We start from the raw sequence: 22,648 nt of genomic DNA, 5'->3' as shown, positions 1-22,648 counted from the left end.
TGTACAGGAGTTTCCTGACCGTCACCTCCCACCTGCAATTCTTAATATTCACTTTCAATAATTTCCTCTTCTATATCAGAGTAATCATTAGATTCCCATATCAACTCATTTTTCCCTGGAAATAAATCTCTCCATAAAACAAAAATTTCAAACTGAAAATAAGAATAAATATTGAGAATATGTGTAAGAAATTATAAGCATATAAAATTGAACAAAACTTACATGCCTAGGTGCACGGTGGCACTCACATTGCAGAGACTGAACTGAAGTTAACAAAACTGTTGCAAATAAACAGTTGCTAGGTCTGATTTCAAATGAAAGCACAAACACTCTATGATGGAGACTGAATCCTAAATTCCATGGAAACAGGCGACTAGCACCAGCCACTGGACACTCAGATAACTAAATTTGCAGTTCATATGCTGCGGTATACCCACCACATGGTCAAGGACAAGGATTATCTTATGATTCCTTTTCATCGTTCTTGTGTTAAGGCGTTTTAGTTAGCACAGTAATTAACACTAAGATATCAGTGGATTGAACAGTTGGTTAATTGAACAGGAAACTGCCAGCGGTGATAATTGCTGGTATTTGTAGTGATAATGATGGTGAACGACATCCTTTTAAGAGGAATGGAACTGTACAAAAACTAGTAGTGTGACATTAACCTATGATATGCAAATGAAAAAACAAGTAAGCCTTATCTTATATGGCAGTGACGAGGGGGACATGTAGTCTTTAGCTAAGTAGGAAATTAAATCATAATTTAGTAATATGTGATAATTAAATAATGTGAAAAAGTTGCAAATCTTGGTGCTAGTGGAGTGTCAGTTACAGATATTTAAGAAGTAAATATTTACATACATTAATTAACTGTTAAGAAGCATAGCCAAATTCCAGAATGAGATTTTCACTCTGCAGCGGAGTGTGTGCTGATATGAAACTTCCTGGCAGATTAAAACTGTGTGCCGGACCGAGACTCGAACTCAGGACCTGCTAGGTTCGCAAGAGAGCTTCTGTAAAGTTTGGAAAGTAGGAGACGAGGTACTGGCAGAGGTAAAGCTGTGAGGACGAGGCGTGATTTGTGCTTGGGTAGCTCAGTTGGTAGAGCACTTGCCCGTGAAAGGCAAAGGTCCCGAGTTGGAGTCTCGGTCCAGCACACAGTTTTAATCTGTCAGGAAGTTTCATAGCCAAATTGTTCATGCATTTGCAAATTACGTATGACAATTTCATTAAAGTGATTTAAGAAAATGTAATACAGTAGTTAACTTATGAATCCAAGTGTGTTTAATGACACACAGAAACAAACTTTAATGTTAAAAGTAGTAGCAGTTCTGCAAAAATGCCTGAAAGTACAAAGGATAAGAACTCGGTATACAGAAGAAACATAGGTATGATAGGATTGTCAGCAGTTGTCCCACTGCACAGGCAGGCCATCAGCAAGCGTTAGTCATAGAACAGGAAATGTTACAGGCCTTTCATAAGTTTCCATTGTACTGGAAGCCACCAGCTCGTGTTGATATCAGTTGGTTGTGTGCATGTCATAACTGGCAAGCATCTCATACAATAAGGAAGCAGGATTATGAGAAACTGGTCATCTGCCCAACTGAAATAAAACTGTACAATGATTTGAATTTTGTGATTTATTTAGATATTGAAGTGAGTAATTTTCTCCAAAGATCAGAGTGACCGCATTTTATATCTATGTAGCCCTAGCTTTCTGTTTATTACCTGTGACCAACAATTTCTAAATTATGTTAAGGCAATAATTTTGAATTTTTAAAATGCAAACAAAACTGAGGATGCTATAGAAACAAATTAATTTGTGAATTTATAAATCATTAAATATTATTTCGGTTTCTGTTCTGTCTCCAAACAGATGGTGCCGGGTGCAAGTGGTGTGCACCAGTTTCAACGAGTACCCCTTCCAGGTGGTGCAGAATTTCTTGAAGAAGAACCTTTGTATGTAAATGCAAAGCAGTATAGACGTATACTGAAACGCCGTCAAGCCCGAGCAAAATTAGAAGCAGAAGGAAGAATACCAAAAGAGCGACCTGTAAGTAGAATTGATATGGGTTATTCTCATTGTTGTGCTGTTAATGTGTCGTGAGGGAACAGAAAATGTAGCAGATATTTTTGGTAAAATGTGCATTTATTTGTTACAAATTTCTCATACATTTTGCAAAATTTGCATCTACTTTTGTTAAAATTTGCTTCTTCTTCTCCTTCTTCTTCTTATTCTTTTGTGTGTGTGTGTGTGTGTGTGTGTGTGTGTGTGTGTGTGTGTGTGAGAGAGAGAGAGAGAGAGAGAGAGAGAGAGATATTAAATGCACAAATTTAAAAGGATGTCACACTTCATGAGTGAATGCAAACAAAGCCTTATCTCTTAGAAATTAACTCTTAAGAAAAGTACTGATAGGGAACTTTTCAACTGGACTGTTTTCTTTTGCAGAAACTTCAACAGATTTTTTGTCCAAAATGGCCATTGTCTTCTTTGTTTGTTTAAGTTTCCAACAAATGATGGTTCTGTTGAAAAGCAGCACCATTTTTCCGCTCGCTGGTGAGCTGAATGTGTCTCCAATTTAAGGTGTTTTCTACTCATTCTTTATCTTTTCCCACTCAATTCAATGATTTACTAAATCTGTAGTATATTAATTTCTACATTTCATGGGCATTCATAGCCGTGACAAGGTGATTAGTGTAGAATTAGAACCGAAAGTAATAAAATTCGAACGCTAGGGGAGACACATTTTGTTTTCCTATCACTATAACACAGAGTGCAGACACTACAGAGTTGCAGCTGGCCCAGAGCGTAGACAAACTAGAATTTTGACCACCTGAGGGGAGAGGAGTGGCGCAGGGAAACAAGCCCCGTCTCCTTCTCTTAGGGCAGAAACCTAAACCTATATTTTGTGGAAGTGTAACTGACAAATTGTCACAGGGATTGCCACCAGTATCTTCTGGTGTTGTAAGGGTTGTAATAGAAACCTTTAATGAACCAGGATTAATTGCTTCACTCATTTCAAATAAGAAAAGAAAATGAGCAATGCACAAGGCATTTGGGAACGGCTAGTGCGCAATTGCTTGTTGAGGTTAGCAGTATATTGTTAACAAGACAGTTCAGGCCCGACCTCTAGCAGTATTAGACATAACTACCGTTCAGAACATCCACATTCAAAGTGTCCACATTATGCAACTTTCGAACTTCAGCTAACAAACAACATATGCGTTTCTTTCTTATAAAATGCTATGTCCCAAGGCTGGGTACCACATTGCATTACTCAGTTTCTACCTTAAATAGACCACTCAACTGCCCACAACTGGCATGGCACCAGAGCATAGAATGCATTGGTACATCGTCGTGTTCATGTGCTTTTTATTTTGCACACAGGTTTGATGCACATTATCTTTCCAAATTGACTTTGCCAGATGACGTACACTACTAGTAACTGAAAATGGGTTATGTTTTTTTATATTAATATGCCAGAAGCAAAACTGTTTCAAACTATCACTGATAACGTATTTTCTCTGAACACAATTTGCTATGAAATAGTGTCTATTAGGTAATTTCATGGTTTTGTATTTTTAGGGAGAATTTGCATCCATTTCGCATTATCACAAAATGCGAATTTTTTCTGGTCCCTAGTTATGACAATTACAATTATGGTCTGCTACAAACAGTAAAAGTGCTTTGCCTTCATTGTAGCCTCTGAGAAAAACTCTGAAAGACTAAAATTAATGCTCACCTACTCACGGGCCTGTTAAATATCTAATTATTTTACGAATGGTTGGCTGTTATATAAGGTACATTTATCAAGTAAGAGTATATAATGTCCCCAAACTCTGATCGGTTAAATCACTTGATTATATGATCACATACCTATGTATTTCGGAAGAAAGGCTATCAGCCTGTATGCCAAATCAAAATGGGAACACATACAAATCATTGCCAGTCCAGTTATATAAACTTCACTGCAATATCATGGATTGCAGGAGTGGCATACATAATTTAAAACTGCCTATACAACTTTATTATGTAATTGTGTATCATGCCTGCAGATGCAGACATTCCTTGCAATTACTGAAATTAGAATACTTGAATCACTTTGCTCAGTAATTTAGACAGAACATTCGTAATATGATGAAAAGTAGTTTTTCTGTGTCTTTGAAATGACGTAAGACATAGACACTGCAGCACACTGATGTTTATGTAGACAAATTTATTTTTAGATGAATTAATCAGAATAGAAAAATAAAACTTACACTACTTATCAAAAAACAAAAATTGAAACATCACTGAAGTATAGCACACCAAATCAACAACACACAATAATATAAAGTATAAACAATTTTATTTCAATATGTTAGTACCAGCACTCAAATTAAATTAGCTCGTTTCAAATAAGGGAATTGTAGACAGAAGGCCTGTTACTCTGCAAACTCGCTGTTAGGTTAGATTTACTTATAAATATTTGAAAGAAACATCATTTCATGTAACTATACTAAATTCTGTTACATATTTATGATACTTGGTCATGCCAATAAGAATCTATCCCACATAATGATGGCAGATCAATAATGTATTCTACTACACACAGTCTACACTGATGACAAACACTATATGGTATTACATGGAAATTAACTGTTTTCCAGGGTCACTGTGATTTGCAATTTAAATTACTTTTTCACTCTTAGCATCAATATTACAGCCTTTTGATTCTGGAGGCATCAAACATCATCATTTTATGGAGGGTTTGCTCAGCGACAGTAAAGTCACTTTTTTTAAAAAACTTACAAATATTCTACAACTTGAACTGCCTTTTTTGAGGCAACTCATTGATACCCAAGGAATTTTTGACTAAATTGGTCTTAATTCAAAATGCACAGGAAGTCATAAGTAAGTGATGATGTAAAACTGTGTTGGAGTGTTAAAAGTATGCATTTCAGTTCAAGTTGTAAAATATTTGTAACTTTTTTAAAGAAAAGTAACTTCAGTGACATCAAGCAATGATTTGGGGAAGGGGGAGGGGGGGGGGAGGAGAGAATGGTGGCCTACAGTAGGCCGTTTTTGTAAGTTAGAAATATGTTCCGAATTGTTGTTGTTCTGAACAATTATACAATTCAAATAGCATTTTTGGTCAATATTCTCACAAAGTATTTTCATGTAACTAAAGCTTAAAAATCATTAAAAGATTCGGGCATGTGGTCAGAAACACTGGCTGAAGCTCTTGTGACATCACTGGCTAGAAGTATGGTGCAGCTAACATGTGTTACAGGAATGTTAGCTTAAGTTACTGGTGTTTTTCCATAATTTTTCTGCAAACAGTTTAGTTATTTGGCAATGGAAAATGCAGTTATCGATGGCAAATGCATTTATAGTCTCCTCATTTTCGGAAACAACCCAAATTTTTGTTCCGGAAATAAGAAACGTGAAAACTGCATTGTAACTAAAATATAACGTACTTAAGTTTTAAAGCTAATTATTGCTAGAGATACACAATTTAAAATCAGGATTGCTACGTGGATTTAGTTGTCTTTTTCTACCAAGTATGTTCTTAGGGTGTCCAGTAAGTAGTAGTTACTGTACTGCAAACTACCTGCCACAACTTTTGCACTAGTGTCTTATGTAAAATCATGAAAAAGTTAGGCTGGCAGAGCATCATCAAGCATGGGACATGGGTCTGTTTTCAGCCATTGCCGCTTCTGCTATAAGTATAGATTAGTCAGTGGTGCAGGTCTCCCACATCATCCCCTACGGGACCTCATCATCATAGACTAGCTGTATGTACTCACAGTAATTGCTGTCGGTGTGCCTGGCTAGCTCAGTCGGTTGAGCATGAGACTTTTAATCCCAGGGTTGAAGGTTCGAGACCCTTGTTGGGTGGATTTTTATTTCTTTGGGGTGATCTCAACATCAGTGCAAAATACACTGTTTCTTTATAGGTTAACCCTTTAAATGCTCTGGACGTGCTTACGAGTGCGCCCTTGTACCTGTCGCTCTGTGCTCTTAATGTGTTTAAGCGCTCCACCAGCCCTTCTACCTGGTACTCTCAACGTGTTTACGCATAGACACGTTGAGGGTACCAGGTAGAATGGCTGGTGGAGTGCGTAAACACGTTAAGAGCACACAGGGACAGGTACAAAGGTGCACTCGTAAGCATGTCCAGAGCAGTTAATGGGTTAAATGTGAAGAATGCGCATACATTTTTATTAGAAAATCAATGTCAAAACTAGTGATGGGAACAGTCAAATGAAAAGAATAGATTCAGTTGATTATTGGAAAACAATCGCCCGGCTGAAAACAGCCGATGCAGTCAGAGTATTTTGGTGCATCTTATGTCCATATATCATACATAAAGTACAAAAAATGTTTCACTTTCAAATGATAATTATGATGGTCATTGTCATCAGTGGTCTGGTCTAACACTTCAAATGATGTTAAATGTCAACATATTTCTCTTTTTCAGATGAGATTTTCTTGCTATTTCCAGTCTAAAATTTATATCTTTATCATGGACATAGGCATTCATTTTGTTTCTCAAATAGCAAAACTCATTGACTGCATTATCTCATTTCTTAATCTAAAGCCACAGTACCACCTGACTTACACTACTGTTCTTTATCATTGTGTGACTTTTATACATGTTCATCTTATAACCAGTTTTCAAGAAGCTCTAAATTTCACTCAGCTTATTTAACATGTCCTTTACAATTTGACAGAATTGCAGATTCCTTGGTAAACCTAAAAGTTTTTGTTTTCTCCCTTAAAGTTTCCTTTCATGCCTGCTCTATACATATCTAACTACATGGAGGGTAGGACACCACCCTGTCTCACTCTGTTCTCAATTGCACTTCCTTCAGTGCACCAATAAATGCGAGTTCATATTTAAAATCTCATCAGCTTGTGATTGCAGGAGTGTACATTTGTGTGTGTAAGTGGGGGTCCGGGGGGGGGGGGGGGGGGGGGACTTTTATTAGAAAAAGAGCTAGAGTTCAAAACTTAGAGCAAATGCCTGTTTTCTGTTAAAAATTATCTATACTACTCAGTATGCTGTAGGTGAATGGTAGCCTTTTCCTTATTTTACATATTATTCCACCCAGGAATTGCCATTATGGTTGTAATGTTTACAATCTGATAGTTACCAACTTGCCTGCAAAATACTTCTGCTTATCTTCAAAAGTGTTGGAGTTGTTCTACTAACATTAACAATTCACTGCTACCAAGCAACAATTTCTTTATGTGACAAAATAATCCTTACTAAAACTCTGTTGTAATTTCTCTTACAGAAATACCTACATGAATCAAGGCATCGTCACGCAATGAACCGCATCAGAGGAGAAGGGGGCAGGTTTCATTCAGGCTCAGTGAAGAAGAAACTGTAAGTTGTACATTCTTCTTCTTCTTCTACTTATTATTATTATTATTATTATTATTATTATTATTTTCATTTTCGATTATTCCCATTTAAGAGAGCGTTTGAACTTGAATTCCTTTATGATGATTGTTTATGTTTTTTCTGAGCCCAAATTTTCTTCATGTGTTCACTGTGTTGTTTCTTTCGCTCCGCTGTCCATTTGCATCCTGTTCTCTTCTGTGTTGTGGTGTCAAATTTATGTTTTTTGATGATGTTCCTGAATTCAGTTCTATTTTCTGCATAATTTACTGTTATGTGTGCTTGTCTGAGGTCCTCTTCAACTTCTTTTATCCATTTTGTTTTTCCCCTGCCTGAGTTGATGACTTTGAGAATTCGCTTTGAAATTCTGTTTTCATTCATCCTGTGGATATGTCCGTAGAACTGCATTCTTCTTTTCCTTATTGTATCTGTAATCTTGTCTGTGTATTTATATAATTCTGATGTTGGTCTCTTCTTCCAGATTCCTTGCTCTTGTATCGGGCCAAAAATTTTCCTGAGAATTTTCCTTTCTTGTTTCTCTATTTCTTTGATTTTAGTTTGCCCACCTATTTGTGTTGTTTCAGATGCATACAGTGCCTCCGGAAGTACGACGGTGTTGTAGTGCCTCAATTTTGCGTTAATGGATATGGACTTTTTGTTATAATAGTTCCACGTGAGTTTATATGCTTTCTGTAGTTTTTTTATTCTTTCCTCATTGGCCTTTAGGTGATCCCTGATGGCTGGATGATTTCTCCCAGGTACTTAAAATGTGGTACTTGTACAATTTTCCCATGGGTTGTCACAATAGGCAATTTGTCTTGTGGCACTCTTTCTATGTACTGGGTTTTCTCATATGAGATTTGCAGGCCGGTTCTTTGTGCAATTTCGTGTAAATTCTCTATGGCGTTAGTAGCTTCTTTTCTATTATTTGTGAGGATTGCAAGGTCATCTGCAAAAGCTAAACACTTCACATTGAATCTATTATCTTTTCTAATGCCAATTTGGATTCCTTTGACTTCTTTTTCCCATGTCCTGATAATTTTTTCAAGAATGATATTAAAGAGTAATGGTGAAAGTCCGTCACCCTGTCGCACTCCAGTTTGGATTTCAAATGGTTCCGAGATATCCCCCATAAATTTAACCTTGGAGATTGTGTCAGTTAATGTTTCCCGAATGATTGCTCTTGTCTTTCTGTCAATGCTGAATTCTTCCAGCGTCTTGCAGAGCGCTACTCTGTCTATTGAGTCGTAGGCCTTTTTAAAATCTACAAAAGTAACCACTGTGTTTCGGGTGTTTCTCATCTGGAGAATCATTTTCAGATTCCAGATCTGCTCGATGCTTACTAGGCATGATGTTGGAGGTGCCCTTGCCTTCTCCTGACATGTGAACTCCAACTAGTTATCAGGGTGTCAACAGATTTACGTGCGATCTGAACTACTTATTATTATTATTATTATTATTATTATTATTATTATTATTATTATTATTTTTAGGACACTTTTGTAGTCATCAAAAATAAGAAGCAGTGCTATGTTAGTCTATATTTTATCCCTTTAATTTCTGTTCTAAATTGCTATCAGCAAAAAGCTTCTTATTTTTGTGTGTTATTGTTGCAGGGGATGGAAAGTTGTTGTCCCACCCCCCTCCCCCATTAAGGTTGTCACACTTATTATAATACATGGATGTAGTGTGTGTCTATTTGGATCCATTTTCACCAAATGCATTACCTACAGAGGATGTCGAGGTCATACATATTGCACATCAGTTTAAAAAATTTGGTATGAGAAAGTGACTTAACTGATAAATCATATGAACATTAATATCGGTTTCCACAGACTATTTTCTAAGTGTTTATCTAAATGTGTAATGTTCATTGGAGACTGGCAGTCATCATCTTCAGAGTTCCATCCCAAAATTATGGGCTCTATACATTTTAGTTGTGTAAATGTTATCCTGTTAATACTGAGTCTTAATTAAAAAGGTTTCAAAAATTCAAACTTTGCTATTCGATGTGATGCTTACTAGGCATGATGTTGGAGGTGCCCTTGCCTTCTCCTGACATGTGAACTCCAACTAGTTATCAGGGTGTCAACAGATTTACGTGCGATCTGAACTATGTTGCGCAGTCCGCAGTGGCATGGGAATTGAACCACAAATCTGTTCAGTTCTTTTTCTGATGCCCTCTCAGCTGCTGTGACGGAGTCTGATTTTGTAACTGTAATAAATTCCAGAAGGGAGGAAAAATTCCAGCTATTCCAACAACAAACTTCTGCAATTTGATCTCCCCCCCCCCCCCCCCCTCTCTCTCTCTCTCTCTCTCTCACTCACTCACTCACTCACTCACTCACTCACTCACTCACCCCCCCTGCGGGTCCGGGGTAAGAATAGGCCCGAGGTATTCCTGCCTGTTGTAAGAGGCGACTAAAAGGAGTCCCTCCCCCTCACGGGGGTAGTTAGCGCCTGCGTCCGGAGACGGGCGGTTCCACGACCTCTATTTGCGGTCATTTTGCTTTTTCACTTCTCGTTTCTTCCTTCCTTTGGTTGGTTCCTTTCTTTGCTCTTCTCCACCTCACTGTCTTCCTTACTCTTTCTCCTGCATAATCTCCTTGCCTTCTCATTGCCTTCTTCTCCTTGCCTTCTCATTGCCTTATTCTCCTTGCCTTCTCATTGCCTTATTCTCCTTGCCTTCTCATTGCCTTATTCTCCTTGCCTTCTCATTGCCTTATTCTCCTTGCCTTCTCATTGCCTTCTTCTCCTTGCCTTCTCTGGTCTCCGCCTCGGCGTTTGAGACACTGTCCTCTCTCTCTCTCTCTCTCTCTCTCTCTCCCTCTCTCTCTCTCTCTCTCTCTCTCTCTCTCTCTCTCTCTCCTTTTTCCTCTTCTTCCTTCCTCCCTGTGCGCGCCTGAAGGCCGACCCACGCGTTCGCACGCGTAGCCGGTGACGGGGTAACGCGTAATTCCCCGCCCTGGGTAGACATGTAAGGCACGCGCGTACCCCGTGGTACAGGCCAGGCCCGGGGAGGGGTGATTGCCTGAGCTGATACCTTCTGACCATGCCGATTGGTCCCTCCGTCTGTTTCTCGGGAGGTGTGACTTGAGGTGTAAACATTCACCTAAGGCGGGAGTGCCCTCTGAGAGGGTCCCCACAAGGAAGGAGCGCGCCATCGGAGACGCTGGCAATCATGGGGGATTCCTCCGCAATGGATTTCAATCCATCTCTCTCGACTTCTGCCCAAAAACGGAAACGTGACCAGCTACCAGTGACAAAAGTACTACCGCCTGCCCCACAGTTCCTCGTCGTTTCTCGATCTGAGGACGGAAAGGATTTTTCCTCTGTCAACCCTTTCGTTATCCAGAAGGGCGTCGATGCCATAGCCGGATCTGTCAAATCTTGTACCAGGTTGCGTAACGGTACCTTATTACTCGAAACTGAGAGCGCCTTTCAGGCACAAAAACTGCTTCGGGCCACACTCCTGTACACATTCCCTGTCCGGGTGGAGGCTCACCGAACTTTGAACTCGTCTCGTGGTGTGGTCTATACTAGATCCCTCAACGGCTTGACTGACGAGGAGATTCAATCTTTCCTCGCTGAGCAGGGCGTGACGGCTGTCCACAGGGTCATGAAAAAGGTCAACAATGACCTTGTACCGACCCGGACACTTTTCTTGACCTTCGATAGTATTCAGCTGCCATCGCGCATCAAAGCGGGCTACGAGGTTATTTCTGTTCGCCCCTATGTCCCGACACCTACGCGCTGCTACCAGTATCAGCGTTTCAATCACACTCGCCAGTCTTGTTCCAATGCGGCTAAATGTGTCACTTGTGGCAGGGATGCCCATGAGGGTGACTGTCCACCTCCGTCTCCTCGTTGTGTGAACTGTCAGGGTGACCATGCCGCATCCTCCCGCGACTGTCCTGTCTATAAGGAAGAACGCTGTATCCAAGAAATTCGGGTCAAAGAGAAAGTGTCCACCTCGGCTGCTCGCAGGCTATTGGCTAGTAGGAAGCCCACGCTGCTCCCAGCGGGGAAATACAGTACTGTCCTCGCCTCTCCTCGGACTACCAGGGAGGTGGCAACCCAGACCTGCGATCTGACCTTCAGCACCATGGTCGTCCGTTCGGCCAGTGCTAAGATCGCGCGGTCGACGTCTCCTCTTCCTCCCATCACCCCACAGACACCAGCCCCTTCATCAGCTTCTGCTAAGACGAAGACCCAGAAGTCAGATGCACGAGCCTTCAAGAAGGAACCGTCCCGTGCAGACTTCCTACGTACCTCAACCTCCCAGCCATCGACCAGTACTTCCACCAAACGACCTTCCAAGAAGGCTAATAGGAAGCACAGTTCTCCTTCTCCGCCACGGCGCATTTCTTCTCCTGCGCCACCCAGCGGTTGCCGCCCCAGGCCGTCATCCGTTTCGCCTGGCCGCACCGCTGGTAGCCGAACATCTGGCCGTTCACCGGCGGAGGAAGCTCCCCCTCCCGGCCATCTTCCCAAGATGGCCGATGAACCTATAGACCCAATGGACGCTGACTGTCCGCCTACTGATAGCGGCGGCAGTGCTCGCTCGAAGCCAGGCCCTCAGCGGCCTTCGAGGTGACCCCTTCTTTCATCTTCCCTTTTTTTTTTTCTTACGATGGCACTTATTCACTGGAATATTCGCAGCATTCGCTCCAACCGAGAGGACTTGAAGTTGCTGCTCCGCTTGCACCGTCTGCTCGTCGTAGCCCTCCAGGAAACGAAGCTACGCCCATGCGATCAAATTGCCTTGGCACACTACACCTCTGTGCGTTTTGACCTACCCCCTGTGGTAGGTATCCCAGCTCATGGAGGGGTTATGTTGCTGGTCCGGGATGATATTTACTACGATCCCATCACGTTGCACACCGGCCTGCAGGCAGTTGCCATCCGCGTTACTCTCCCCACTTTTACATTTTCCATTTGTACCGTTTACACTCCATCGTCGTCTGCCGTTACCAGGGCAGACATGATGCAACTTATTGCTCAGCTACCTGCACCGTTTTTGTTAACTGGAGACTTCAATGCCCACCATCCCCTTTGGGGCTCTCCAGCATCCTGCCCGAGGGGCTCCCTGTTAGCAGACCTTTTCAACCAGCTCAATCTTGTCTGCCTCAATACACATCTCACACCTATTCCCATTTAGATCTCTCTATATGTACTCCCCAACTTGCACGCCGGTTCGAGTGGTATGCACTTTCTGATACATATTCGAGCGACCACTTCCCGTGTGTTATCCATCTCCTGCAGCATACCCCCTCTCCGTGCTCATCTAGTTGGAACATCTCCAAAGCAGACTGGGGGCTCTTCTCTTCCAGGGCGACCTTTCAGGATCAAACATTCCCAAGCTGCGATAGTCAGGTCGCACACCTCACGGAAGTCATTCTCACTGCTGCTGAATATTCCATCCCTCACCCTACTTCTTCTCCACGTCGCGTACCGGTCCCCTGGTGGACCGCAGCATGTAGAGACGCTTTACGTGCTCGTCGACGTGCTTTATGCACCTTTAAACGCCACCCTACAGTGGCGAATTGTATCAATTATAAACGATTACGTGCACAGTGTCGTCGTATTATTAAAGAAAGCAAGAAAGCCAGCTGGGCTGCTTTCACAAACACCTTCAACAGTTTTACTCCTTCTTCTGTTGTCTGGGGTAGCCTGCGCCGGCTATCTGGCACTAAGGTCCACTCACCAGTTTCTGGCTTGACGGTCGCGAATGACGTCCTTGTGGCCCCTGAGGCTGTCTCCAATGCCTTCGGCTGCTTTTTCGCAGAGGTTTCGAGCTCCGCTCATTACCACCCTGCCTTCCTCCCCCGCAAACAGGCAGAGGAGGCTGGGCCACCTAACTTCCGCTCCTCGAATCGTGAAAGTTATAATGCCCCATTCACCATGCGGGAACTCGAAAACGCACTTGGCCGATCACGGTCCTCCGCTCCAGGGCCTGATTCTATTCATATTCAGATGCTGAAGAACCTTTCTCCTGCGGGTAAAGGTTTTCTTCTTCGTACTTACAATCGCATCTGGATTGAGGGACATGTTCCCGCATGCTGGCGCGAGTCTATTGTTGTCCCGATTCCTAAGCCGGGGAAGGACAAGCACTTGCCTTCCAGTTATCGACCCATCTCGCTTACCAGCTGTGTCTGTAAAGTGATGGAGTGAATGGTTAACTCTCGATTGCTATGGCTGCTCGAGTCTCGACACCTCCTTACCAATGTACAATGTGGATTTTGTAGGCGCCGGTCTGCTGTTGACCATCTGGTTACCTTGTCGACCTTCATTATGAATAACTTCTTGCGGAAGCGCCCGACCGCAGCTGTGTTCTTTGATTTGGAGAAGGTTTACGACACCTGTTGGAGGGCGGGCATTCTCCGCACCATGCATACATGGGGCCTTCGCGGTCGCCTCCCTCTTTTTATTCGTTCCTTTTTAATGGATCGACAGTTCAGGGTATGTGTGGGTTCTGTCCTGTCAGACACCTTTCGCCAGGAGAATGGGGTGCCACAGGGCTCAGTTTTGAGCGTCGCTCTCTTCGCCATAGCGATCAATCCAATAATGGATTGCCTCCCAGCAGATGTATCAGGCTCCCTTTTCGTGGACGATTTTACCATCTATTGCAGCGCGCAGCGTACGTGTTTCCTGGAGCGCTGTCTTCAGCGTTCTCTTGACCGTCTTTACTCCTGGAGTGTCGCCAATGGCTTCTGTTTTTCTGCCGAGAAGACGGTCTGTATTAACTTCTGGCGCTACAAAGAGTTTCTCCCACCGTCCTTACGACTCGGTCCCGTTGCTCTCCCATTCGTGGAGACAACAAAATTTTTAGGTCTTACATTTGACAGGAAACTTAGTTGGTCTCCACATGTGTCTTATTTGGCTGCCCGTTGTACCCGTTCTCTCAATGTCCTCCGTGTTCTCAGTGGTATGTCGTGGGGAGCGGATCGAACCGTCCTACTTCGCCTATATCGGTCGATCGTCCGCTCCAAGCTGGATTATGGGAGCTTCGTATACTCATCTGCACGGCCATCCATCTTACGCCGCCTCAACTCCATACAACATCGGGGTTTACGACTTGCGATCGGAGCGTTTTATACTAGTCCCGTCGAGAGTCTTCATGCTGACGCTGGTGAGTTGCCACTCACCTACCGGCGCGATATACTGCTTTGTCGGTATGCCTGTCGGCTACTGGCAATGCCCGACCACCCGTCTTATCGTTCCTTTTTTGATGACTCTCTCGACAGTCAATACGGGTTGTATGTCTCCGCCCTGCTACCCCCTGGAGTTCGCTTTCGTCGCCTCCTTCAACACCTTAATTTTTCACTCCCTGCCACCTTTCGAGTGGGCGAGAGCCACACGCCACCTTGGCTCCAGGCTCAGGTTCGCGTCCACCTTGACCTCTGCTCGCTCCCGAAGGAGGTTATCCCCGGTTCAGTCTACCACTCCCGTTTTGTCGAACTTCGTTCGAAGTTCATTAATATGACCTTCATTTATACAGATGGCTCTAAGACCAATGACGGGGTCGGGTGTTCTTTTATTGTTGGGGCACAAAGTTTCCAATATCGGCTCCATGGCCATTGTTCGGTCTTCACAGCTGAGCTCTTTGCCCTCTACCAGGCTGTCCTTTACATCTGCCGCCACCGACATTCTGCATATGTCATCTGCTCCGATTCCCTGAGCGCTATCCAGAGCCTCGGTGATCCGTACCCGATTCACCCTTTCGTGCACCGGATCCAACGCTCTCTTCAGCAGCTGGTGGACGTCGGTTCTCCGGTTAGCTTTATGTGGGTTCCTGGCCATGTCGGTATCCCTGGGAATGAAGCTGCAGATGCCGCGGCCAAGGCTGCGGTCCTCCAGCCTCGGACAGCTTCTTGTTGTGTCCCTTCGTCAGATTGTAGCAGGGTAATTTGTCGGCGCATTGTATCGCTGTGGCATGCCGATTGGGCTGCACTTCCAGACAACAAGCTTCGGGCCTTGAAAGCTCTCCCCGTGGCTTGGACGTCCTCCTCACGCCCTTCTCGGCGGGAGGGGGTAGTTTTGGCCCGGTTGCGAATTGGCCACTGCCGGTTCAGCCATCGCCATCTGCTGACGGCTGCGCCGGCGCCGGCGCCGTTCTGCCCATGTGGGCAATTGCTGACGGTCCGCCACATTTTAACGTCGTGTCCGGATTTTAACACCCTGCGTCTCGATCTTGGCCTGCCATGTACTGTAGAAGCCATTTTAGCGGATGACCCACTAGCACCTGCTCGCGTTCTTCATTTTATCAATTTGACAACCCTCTCAAAGGACATTTGATTATGCTGTTTTCTTTTTTAATCCTATGCCTGTCAGTATGTCTTTCATCGTGTTTTCCGTTTCGTTGCTGTTTTAAACTTGTGACTCGCGGTGCATTCCTACAGTAGTCTGGGCGCTAATGACCGTTGACGTTGTGCGCCCTAAAACCACAAAAAAAAAATCACACACACACACACACAGACTAATGTCTGAAGTAGTACTGGAGGAAACTGACACCATTGATCTTACAAATCTGTCATAATTCCATAAGAGTACAAGGGGGTGGAGATCTCTTTTGAAGATCACGTTGCAACTCAGAAGAGTGTTCCCTGGAGTCACTCTGTTGTAATTCTGGACTTGTGAGTGTCGAATTGACCTGCTGGAATTGCCCAGGTCTGTCGGAATACACAATGGACAAGAATGGATACAGGTGATGAGACAAGATGCTTATGTATGTGTCGCCTGTCAGAATTGTACCTGTATTGGGGGTCCCATATCACCCCAACTGCACATGCCCCACACCATTACAAAGCCTCCACCAGCTTGAACAGTCCCCTGCTGTCATGCAGGGTCCATGGATTCATGATGTTGTCTCTATATCCGTACACGTCCATCCTCTTGATACAATCGTCCCACCAGGCAACATGTTCCTATAATCGACAGTGCAATGTCAGTGTTGACAGGCCTAGGAGAGGCGTAAAGCTGTGTGGCGTGCAGTCATCAAGGGTATATGAGTGGGCCTTTGGCTCCGAAAGCCCATATCTATGATGATTCGTTGAATGGTTCGCACACTGACACTTGCTGATTGCCCAGCATTGAAATATGCAGCAGTTTGTGGAAGGGTTGCGTTTCTGTCACGTTGAAGAATTCCCTTCAGTCAGTGTCGGTCCCGTTCTTGCAGGGTCTTTGTCCTGCCACAGCGATGTTGCTTCACTCCCCCCTCCAATGAACTCTTATTTGACACCACTGAAGACCCAAACGGTGGGTTTAGCGTCAGTGGAATGTGTGCTACCAAGTCTCTGGCTCGGAGCTGTCCTTGAATTAATTAATTTGTAACAGTTTTTGTGCTACTGTGATGTCTGCTGCCACTCAAATTGTTGCTCCAAATGCAATGATTCACCACAGCCATTTTCCGCACATGACGGTCTTCCCCCTCGGTAGCGTCACGTTGCCGGCCAGAGCACAGTCTTAATGCGACCATATCTTCCTATGACCAATACTGCCAGCAATCATGTTCAGTGGCTACATTCCTGCCAAGTCTTTCTGCAATATTGTGGAAGGAACATCCAGCTTCTCGTAGCCCAATTATATTACCTCGTTCAAACACGGTGATCTGTTGATTATGGCATCTTTGTCATATTGAAGTCATTCTTAACTAACATCAACACTCTATGTCCAGTCTCAGGATTAACTAACACTTATGACCATTACAGTATGTATTTAAAGCAGATCTGATTTACATCTAAATAGTGGCACTGCAAGTGGTGCTAAATTTAAATACAAGTCATCTTTAAGATTTAGGATCACACCTACTAACTTTTATCTATCTCACATTACTCCTTCTTGGTGTAGGGATTTTGTTTCCACCAGTGTTTATTATTGTTATTATTATTATTATTATTATTCGAGGGCTTCATCCTACCCCTGTATTTGACTTTGATTGTTCATTGTGTTTGGCAGTGAAATTATTTCATATGTCATAAATTAATGGATGTAGTCATCCCGAGAACAAATACTGAAAAATTTACTGTTTTGTTATGTTTGTAACCTAATGAAAGTTTATCTGGTGTCACATAATGGATCCATTGTTTTATTGTAACATTTCACGTGTGTTTGCTCACTTTTCCCAATGTTTTTAGCCTCTCCTCTGATAGTGCTTGTCATATGTTTTTTTACATAATCATCTCTGTAGATAAATGTTTGAAGCTATTTAACAAACATTAATATTTTGTAGGGAACTTCAACAGAATAACAATCTGCAAGTGGAAGCAAGAACAAACATCAACAGTGTTCCTGTAACATCAACTAGTTCACAAGTGGATGCAGATAACCTGGGATCAACACTTGTCATTGAGGTGAGGCCATCAGACTGTCAGAAGGCAGGTGGTGAATGGAATATGTTTGACTTGTCATAGGGCTACTAGTGTTGCACAAGATGTGTGAAGGCGAATGCACTCAATGTAATTCGTGTCTTCATGTGTGTAAAATTTTGTGCAACAATGAAATGAAGATTTGTGAAATTTTTGCTAGCTCAGTGATCACAACTGAGATGTAAAGGCAGTGGTATTCTTAAACAGTGTTAAGAGTTGTGTGGTGTCTCACAGGTGAGATGCAGCTATTTATGACAGTCTGGTAAATTCAGTGACAACTTGGTGTTTTTGTAATATGATTGTTCAAGAGGGAGCAGTGAATACTGCAGCCTGTCTCCATGGAGAATGATTAATATTAATCATGTCTATCCAAGAAACCTCTTTGTAAATAATGGCAGTGACTGACTGGGTTTATTATGTCATCAGCAATAGGTTTATCTTTGCAGGACAGTTTTTAGACACTCTTAGTCTTCTCTTTATTTGAGAAGACTACAAATGACAGTGATTCTCTCTACTGCTTAGGCAGTTTAACAGTATTTATGCATATTTTGTGTAGTTTTTATTCTTGATTTTCAAGACTGTTAAAAATTTGTTATGTCATGTGTGTTAAATGAATCCTCCAAAATATGTAGAACAATTTCAAGAGAGTGAATTGTATTAGCATAATTTTGGAGGAGTGGACTAAATGTTTAGCATTCAGCATTTCATTGCTGTATGCTAGAGTAAATGTAAATATTTGTGTTTGTAACATGTGTAATTTAGCTTGTAGAATCATTTTTATAGTATTTCATTGATTAATTTAAATATGTGTGATTGGGAAGTGTGCACATGGAGTCTCTGGAAATAGACCACATAAAAAAATTAAACTTTTTGTTGTTGTAATCAGATAAGTCCTCACTGGGTGAAAACACACAATTATGGTCTAAAAGTGTTGACAAGTGCTCGTCATTGTATTTTTTCTATTTTATTATATTCTGGAATGTCTACTTCCAAGATAATTCTTGCCTTTTTATTTTAAAAAGGTGAAATCAATTATGGGTTATGTGTTACTGGTCAGGTAGCTTTTCTTTCATGAAACTAAAGACAATAAGTTAAAATAATGGCAGTCACATTGTGAAACACTCTTGCCATGCCAGCATTTCGTCACATGTTGTATCCCTGTGACTCAAAATTCAATATTAGCACACCCTTTCCACTGTCAGTTGTTGCTAAACACTGCAATAGAACCAATTATCTGTGAACCAACTAAGGATACTGTTTCAGGTTCCTTGTTTAAATGTACTCATGCATGCCGATTGTAATTAAAAGGTCTATGCAATTATTTGCACAAATAAAACTTGTAATTAATTAGCAGTCACTGTTGATCAAAAGTTATTGCTTCCAGCAGTTACATGGTCTGCTTAGCCAAACTAAAACTGTTTTAACTGATACATAATTAGGACAGGTCTCTTGTCCATCTTATGTGCATTTCGTATATGGAATGAAAAGAAACACTGATTGGCCACATATAGAGTGAGGGCAGACATTCAAAACAAGAGTTCTAAGATTTGCTTTCTCTGATCACATGATTAATTATCACCATTTAAATGACTGTTGTTAACTGCACATATCTGGAGAGATGTTCGACTTGGCAAGTATTTCAAATTTTCTGCTCATCAGTTATGTACTCCAGTTTCTGATACCCAGGGCTTATCAGAAGAGTGAAACTACTATAAATGAGAGAGATGACCAAGAATGTAATGAGTTAAGGGATTGCTCAGATTTGAAGAGACTGATAGGTGCTCTGCTTGTACTGCACTGTATTTGATGGGAAAAGTGATGGTATATTGTGATCACAGTATGAAAGCTGAGAAGCTCAATTTCTTTTTAAACGAGGAATTATTTTTAGGCGACAATCAGTTGTCTTTAAAGTTCCAACCTGCCACATGTCAGCTGTGAATCATTGGCATTGGAATGAATTGACTAATTGTTTGCTTGTTGAAGGTTGGCAGTGGTGTCATTCGAGTTGTGAAACTAATATTTAATCATGAATTTACATTGTGAAATTATCTTCTATAAGAAGCTGTTAGACTTGTGACTATGTCCTTGTCATGTAGTAGCAGTTATTTGGAGTTTGAGAGTACATAATGTATTAATTCTGGCTCTATGGAACATTGTTGAGTAATGTAGAATGCCTGTTTTTTTTCTCGTTGTAATTTTTGGTGTACATAAGGTTTTATGAAAAATATGTTTTGTAATGTGTATAAAATCTTTATTCCTGTAATTATAGTAAAAAGTTTTTATAATTGCTGTTACAAGTAGTCTATGTTACTTTTGTTAAGATCAAAATGTTAAAGGAATAGTATGAAAACAGCATAGAAAGAAATTTCAAATGCAGTGAACAAAATGAAAATGATTTTATCCAGTAATTTATGTGAACAATATTTAAATTTTAACTGTTTATTTTTCTACTATTTGCAACTGTGGAATCATATTTATAAATATCATTGTCTTGGGATTTCAGCTTTCACAAGTCAGTTGCTTATCTGTAAAAAAAAAAAAAAAAATTACATTGCAAATTGTTCTATGAAGTTGTCAGTGATTTAATTTACAGTAGTTTATTTTAGTGATTTCATTTACTGAATAACCCATCTGTGCTGGTAATTGTTTTCCTCAAGATTAAAGTTTGATATATGTGGATAAAAGTATTTTCCAGATATTTCGTTCCGAGAAGTCGCAATAAACATAAAAGTTGGTATCCATATTGACCATTAAATGTAGAGTAGTTTTGAGAAGTGCTGCAATAAGTGAGTGTTACAGAATGTTGAATCATCATCGCCCAGCCAAATTGCTGAATGTTGTTCACCACTCAAAAGAACTCAGTTCGTGAAACTAATAGCATCTCAAAAGGAGTGTCATTTGTCTCTGCCTGCTAAGTGTTGGACTTTCGTTTTTACCACTGCCTTCCAACAGAGATGTTTCAATTTTGAAAGTACAAATGTATATTTGTTACTTGATGTAATTAGCATATACCACAGTCTGTGACTGTGAAGAAAAAAATGACAGTGTACTTAATAGTTTTATACATGAGTTTTTAAATGTACATATTTTAAATGTTCCTTTACATCAACTTTGAAGTGTCAGTAGTAATCAGTTGTAACAAAATTCATCCACAGCAATATGATTTATTTATAATTTGTAAAAAAAGGTAAAATATTAAGACATTCTTCCCACTTCAGGAAGGCACGATAGCTTTGTGCCTTACAGAAGAGGTTGTAAATAATGATCAGTGCAGAAAGTTAAAAGCTTCCTTTTTAATTTAATTTATATAATGAGCATTTCTGGGAATGTGACCACACTAAACATTTTGTGTGTGGGTGGCAGTCACAGAGAGCTGTTGGGCTTGATCAAAGATAATGTAGCAGTGTGGCTATAACATCAATTTCTGAGCTAGTAGTTGCCTATAGGCAGAATGGAGAGTACAAGTGAGGGTCAGAAGCAAAGCCCATATTAACATTGGTTAATGAAATAAAATTGATGTAAGGCTGTGAAGATAGAAACAGAATTTAACTGAGAAGTAAATGATGGGACTGTAAGGACAGGTGAACACGAATAAAAATAAAATGAGGCGTAATAAGAGTATGATATTTTCTATGAATAAATTTTGTTTGAAAGCTTGAGATACATTGTTGGTCTTACATGTCTGTTTATCGATAGCGTTTTGTAACAATTTTCTTGGTCACTTTCTATGATGGTAATGATTAAAACTCTCACCACCTGTAGCTTTCTTCGCAGTGTAGTCAATTGAAACACGTTATGGAAGGTAATAGGACACATGTGGAATGAATCGAAAACACAGAAGTTGTGTGGATTCCTTGGAATAATATGCAAGTTAAGGAAATTACTGAATACTGTTCCGAATCTGAGTGTTGAAATGTGGATATTAGTTTTTCATTGTTGATGGAGAGGAAATTAAATCTTTGAATAAGAAAGAGGTTAGCATATCATTCTGATTTGTTGAGAAGATGGTTGAATATTGTCTGGACGGAATACTTGGGAAATCAGTTACAATGTCCAGTTAATTATGTTTGACGAGATGAAATTGCTAATAAGTTTTCAAGAAGCACAAGTTGATCATACTGCCACCCTGAAAAGAAAGCCACCCTTGTTAGACAACTGTCTTGTCTGTGCCTTTTGTATTTGTTTCCTGCGAGATTTTCTGTATTTGACTAGTGGAGTAATTACCTATGCTTTCCTCATTCTATAATCTTACCCATTATGTACTAGGTGCACTTGAAATTTTACTTAAGTGACAACTGCTTATTCATATTTGTAAAGTTTTCCTCTCTTCCTCCCTCCTCAAGCCAGTTATTCACGAGTCTTTCTTTCACTATGTGAAACTAACTCTGCGTCCAGGACTCTTAAATAGTTGTGAACTTTTGCTGAGAAGGTGGCAAGTTGAAGAATTGTGGTTACTTTGCAGAAAACACCACATCCCAGTGATTTGGCATCATTGTTTTGGTAAATTATCGTATCTACCAGTCATGATTGTTAATATATTAAATTGAATATTTATGAAGCATTATGAAACACTCTCTCTGTCGAGTCTACGGAATTGTATCTTACTATCACATTGTGGACTAAGAAAATTCTGACGCAAGTCATAAGTATTTTAAATTCTATGTAATTTGTTTTATAAGTCTTCCCTGTTACCGATCTTGTACATTGCCTTCAAGAATTACATATATTTTTTGTAAGTTTTTGTTGGAAATGAGCAAACTAGTAACATTCCAAATACCTGCATGGCAATTTATTTGGAGTATAACGAAGATGCTGTTCATTAGCAAAACTAATGTACATACAAATAACAGAACACCAATATTTTGGTTTGCAAAATAATGACATTAA

General features: G+C 41.1%; 1 protein-coding gene across 2 annotated transcripts in view; it reads left to right on the top strand.

The window, feature by feature from the left end:
* LOC126198909 (nuclear transcription factor Y subunit alpha) overlaps window positions 1-20,292 on the top strand; it is a 36,792-nt gene extending 16,500 nt beyond the window's left edge. For both annotated transcript variants that reach the window (XM_049935537.1, XM_049935538.1), the window contains exons 6-8: window positions 1,880-2,056; window positions 7,288-7,379; window positions 17,626-20,292. In XM_049935537.1, coding sequence (XP_049791494.1) covers window positions 1,880-2,056; window positions 7,288-7,379; window positions 17,626-17,806 — 450 coding nt within the window. In that variant the 3' untranslated portion in view covers window positions 17,807-20,292. The remainder of the gene's footprint in view (window positions 1-1,879; window positions 2,057-7,287; window positions 7,380-17,625) is intronic.
* Window positions 20,293-22,648: the final 2,356 nt, after the last annotated feature.

The sequence above is a fragment of the Schistocerca nitens genome, chromosome 8, assembly GCF_023898315.1.
Source record: "Schistocerca nitens isolate TAMUIC-IGC-003100 chromosome 8, iqSchNite1.1, whole genome shotgun sequence".
NCBI classification, from domain to species: Eukaryota; Metazoa; Arthropoda; class Insecta; order Orthoptera; family Acrididae; genus Schistocerca; species Schistocerca nitens.
The sequence above is the reverse complement of the archived record's forward strand: the minus strand, read 5'-3'. Positions and strand labels throughout refer to the sequence as shown.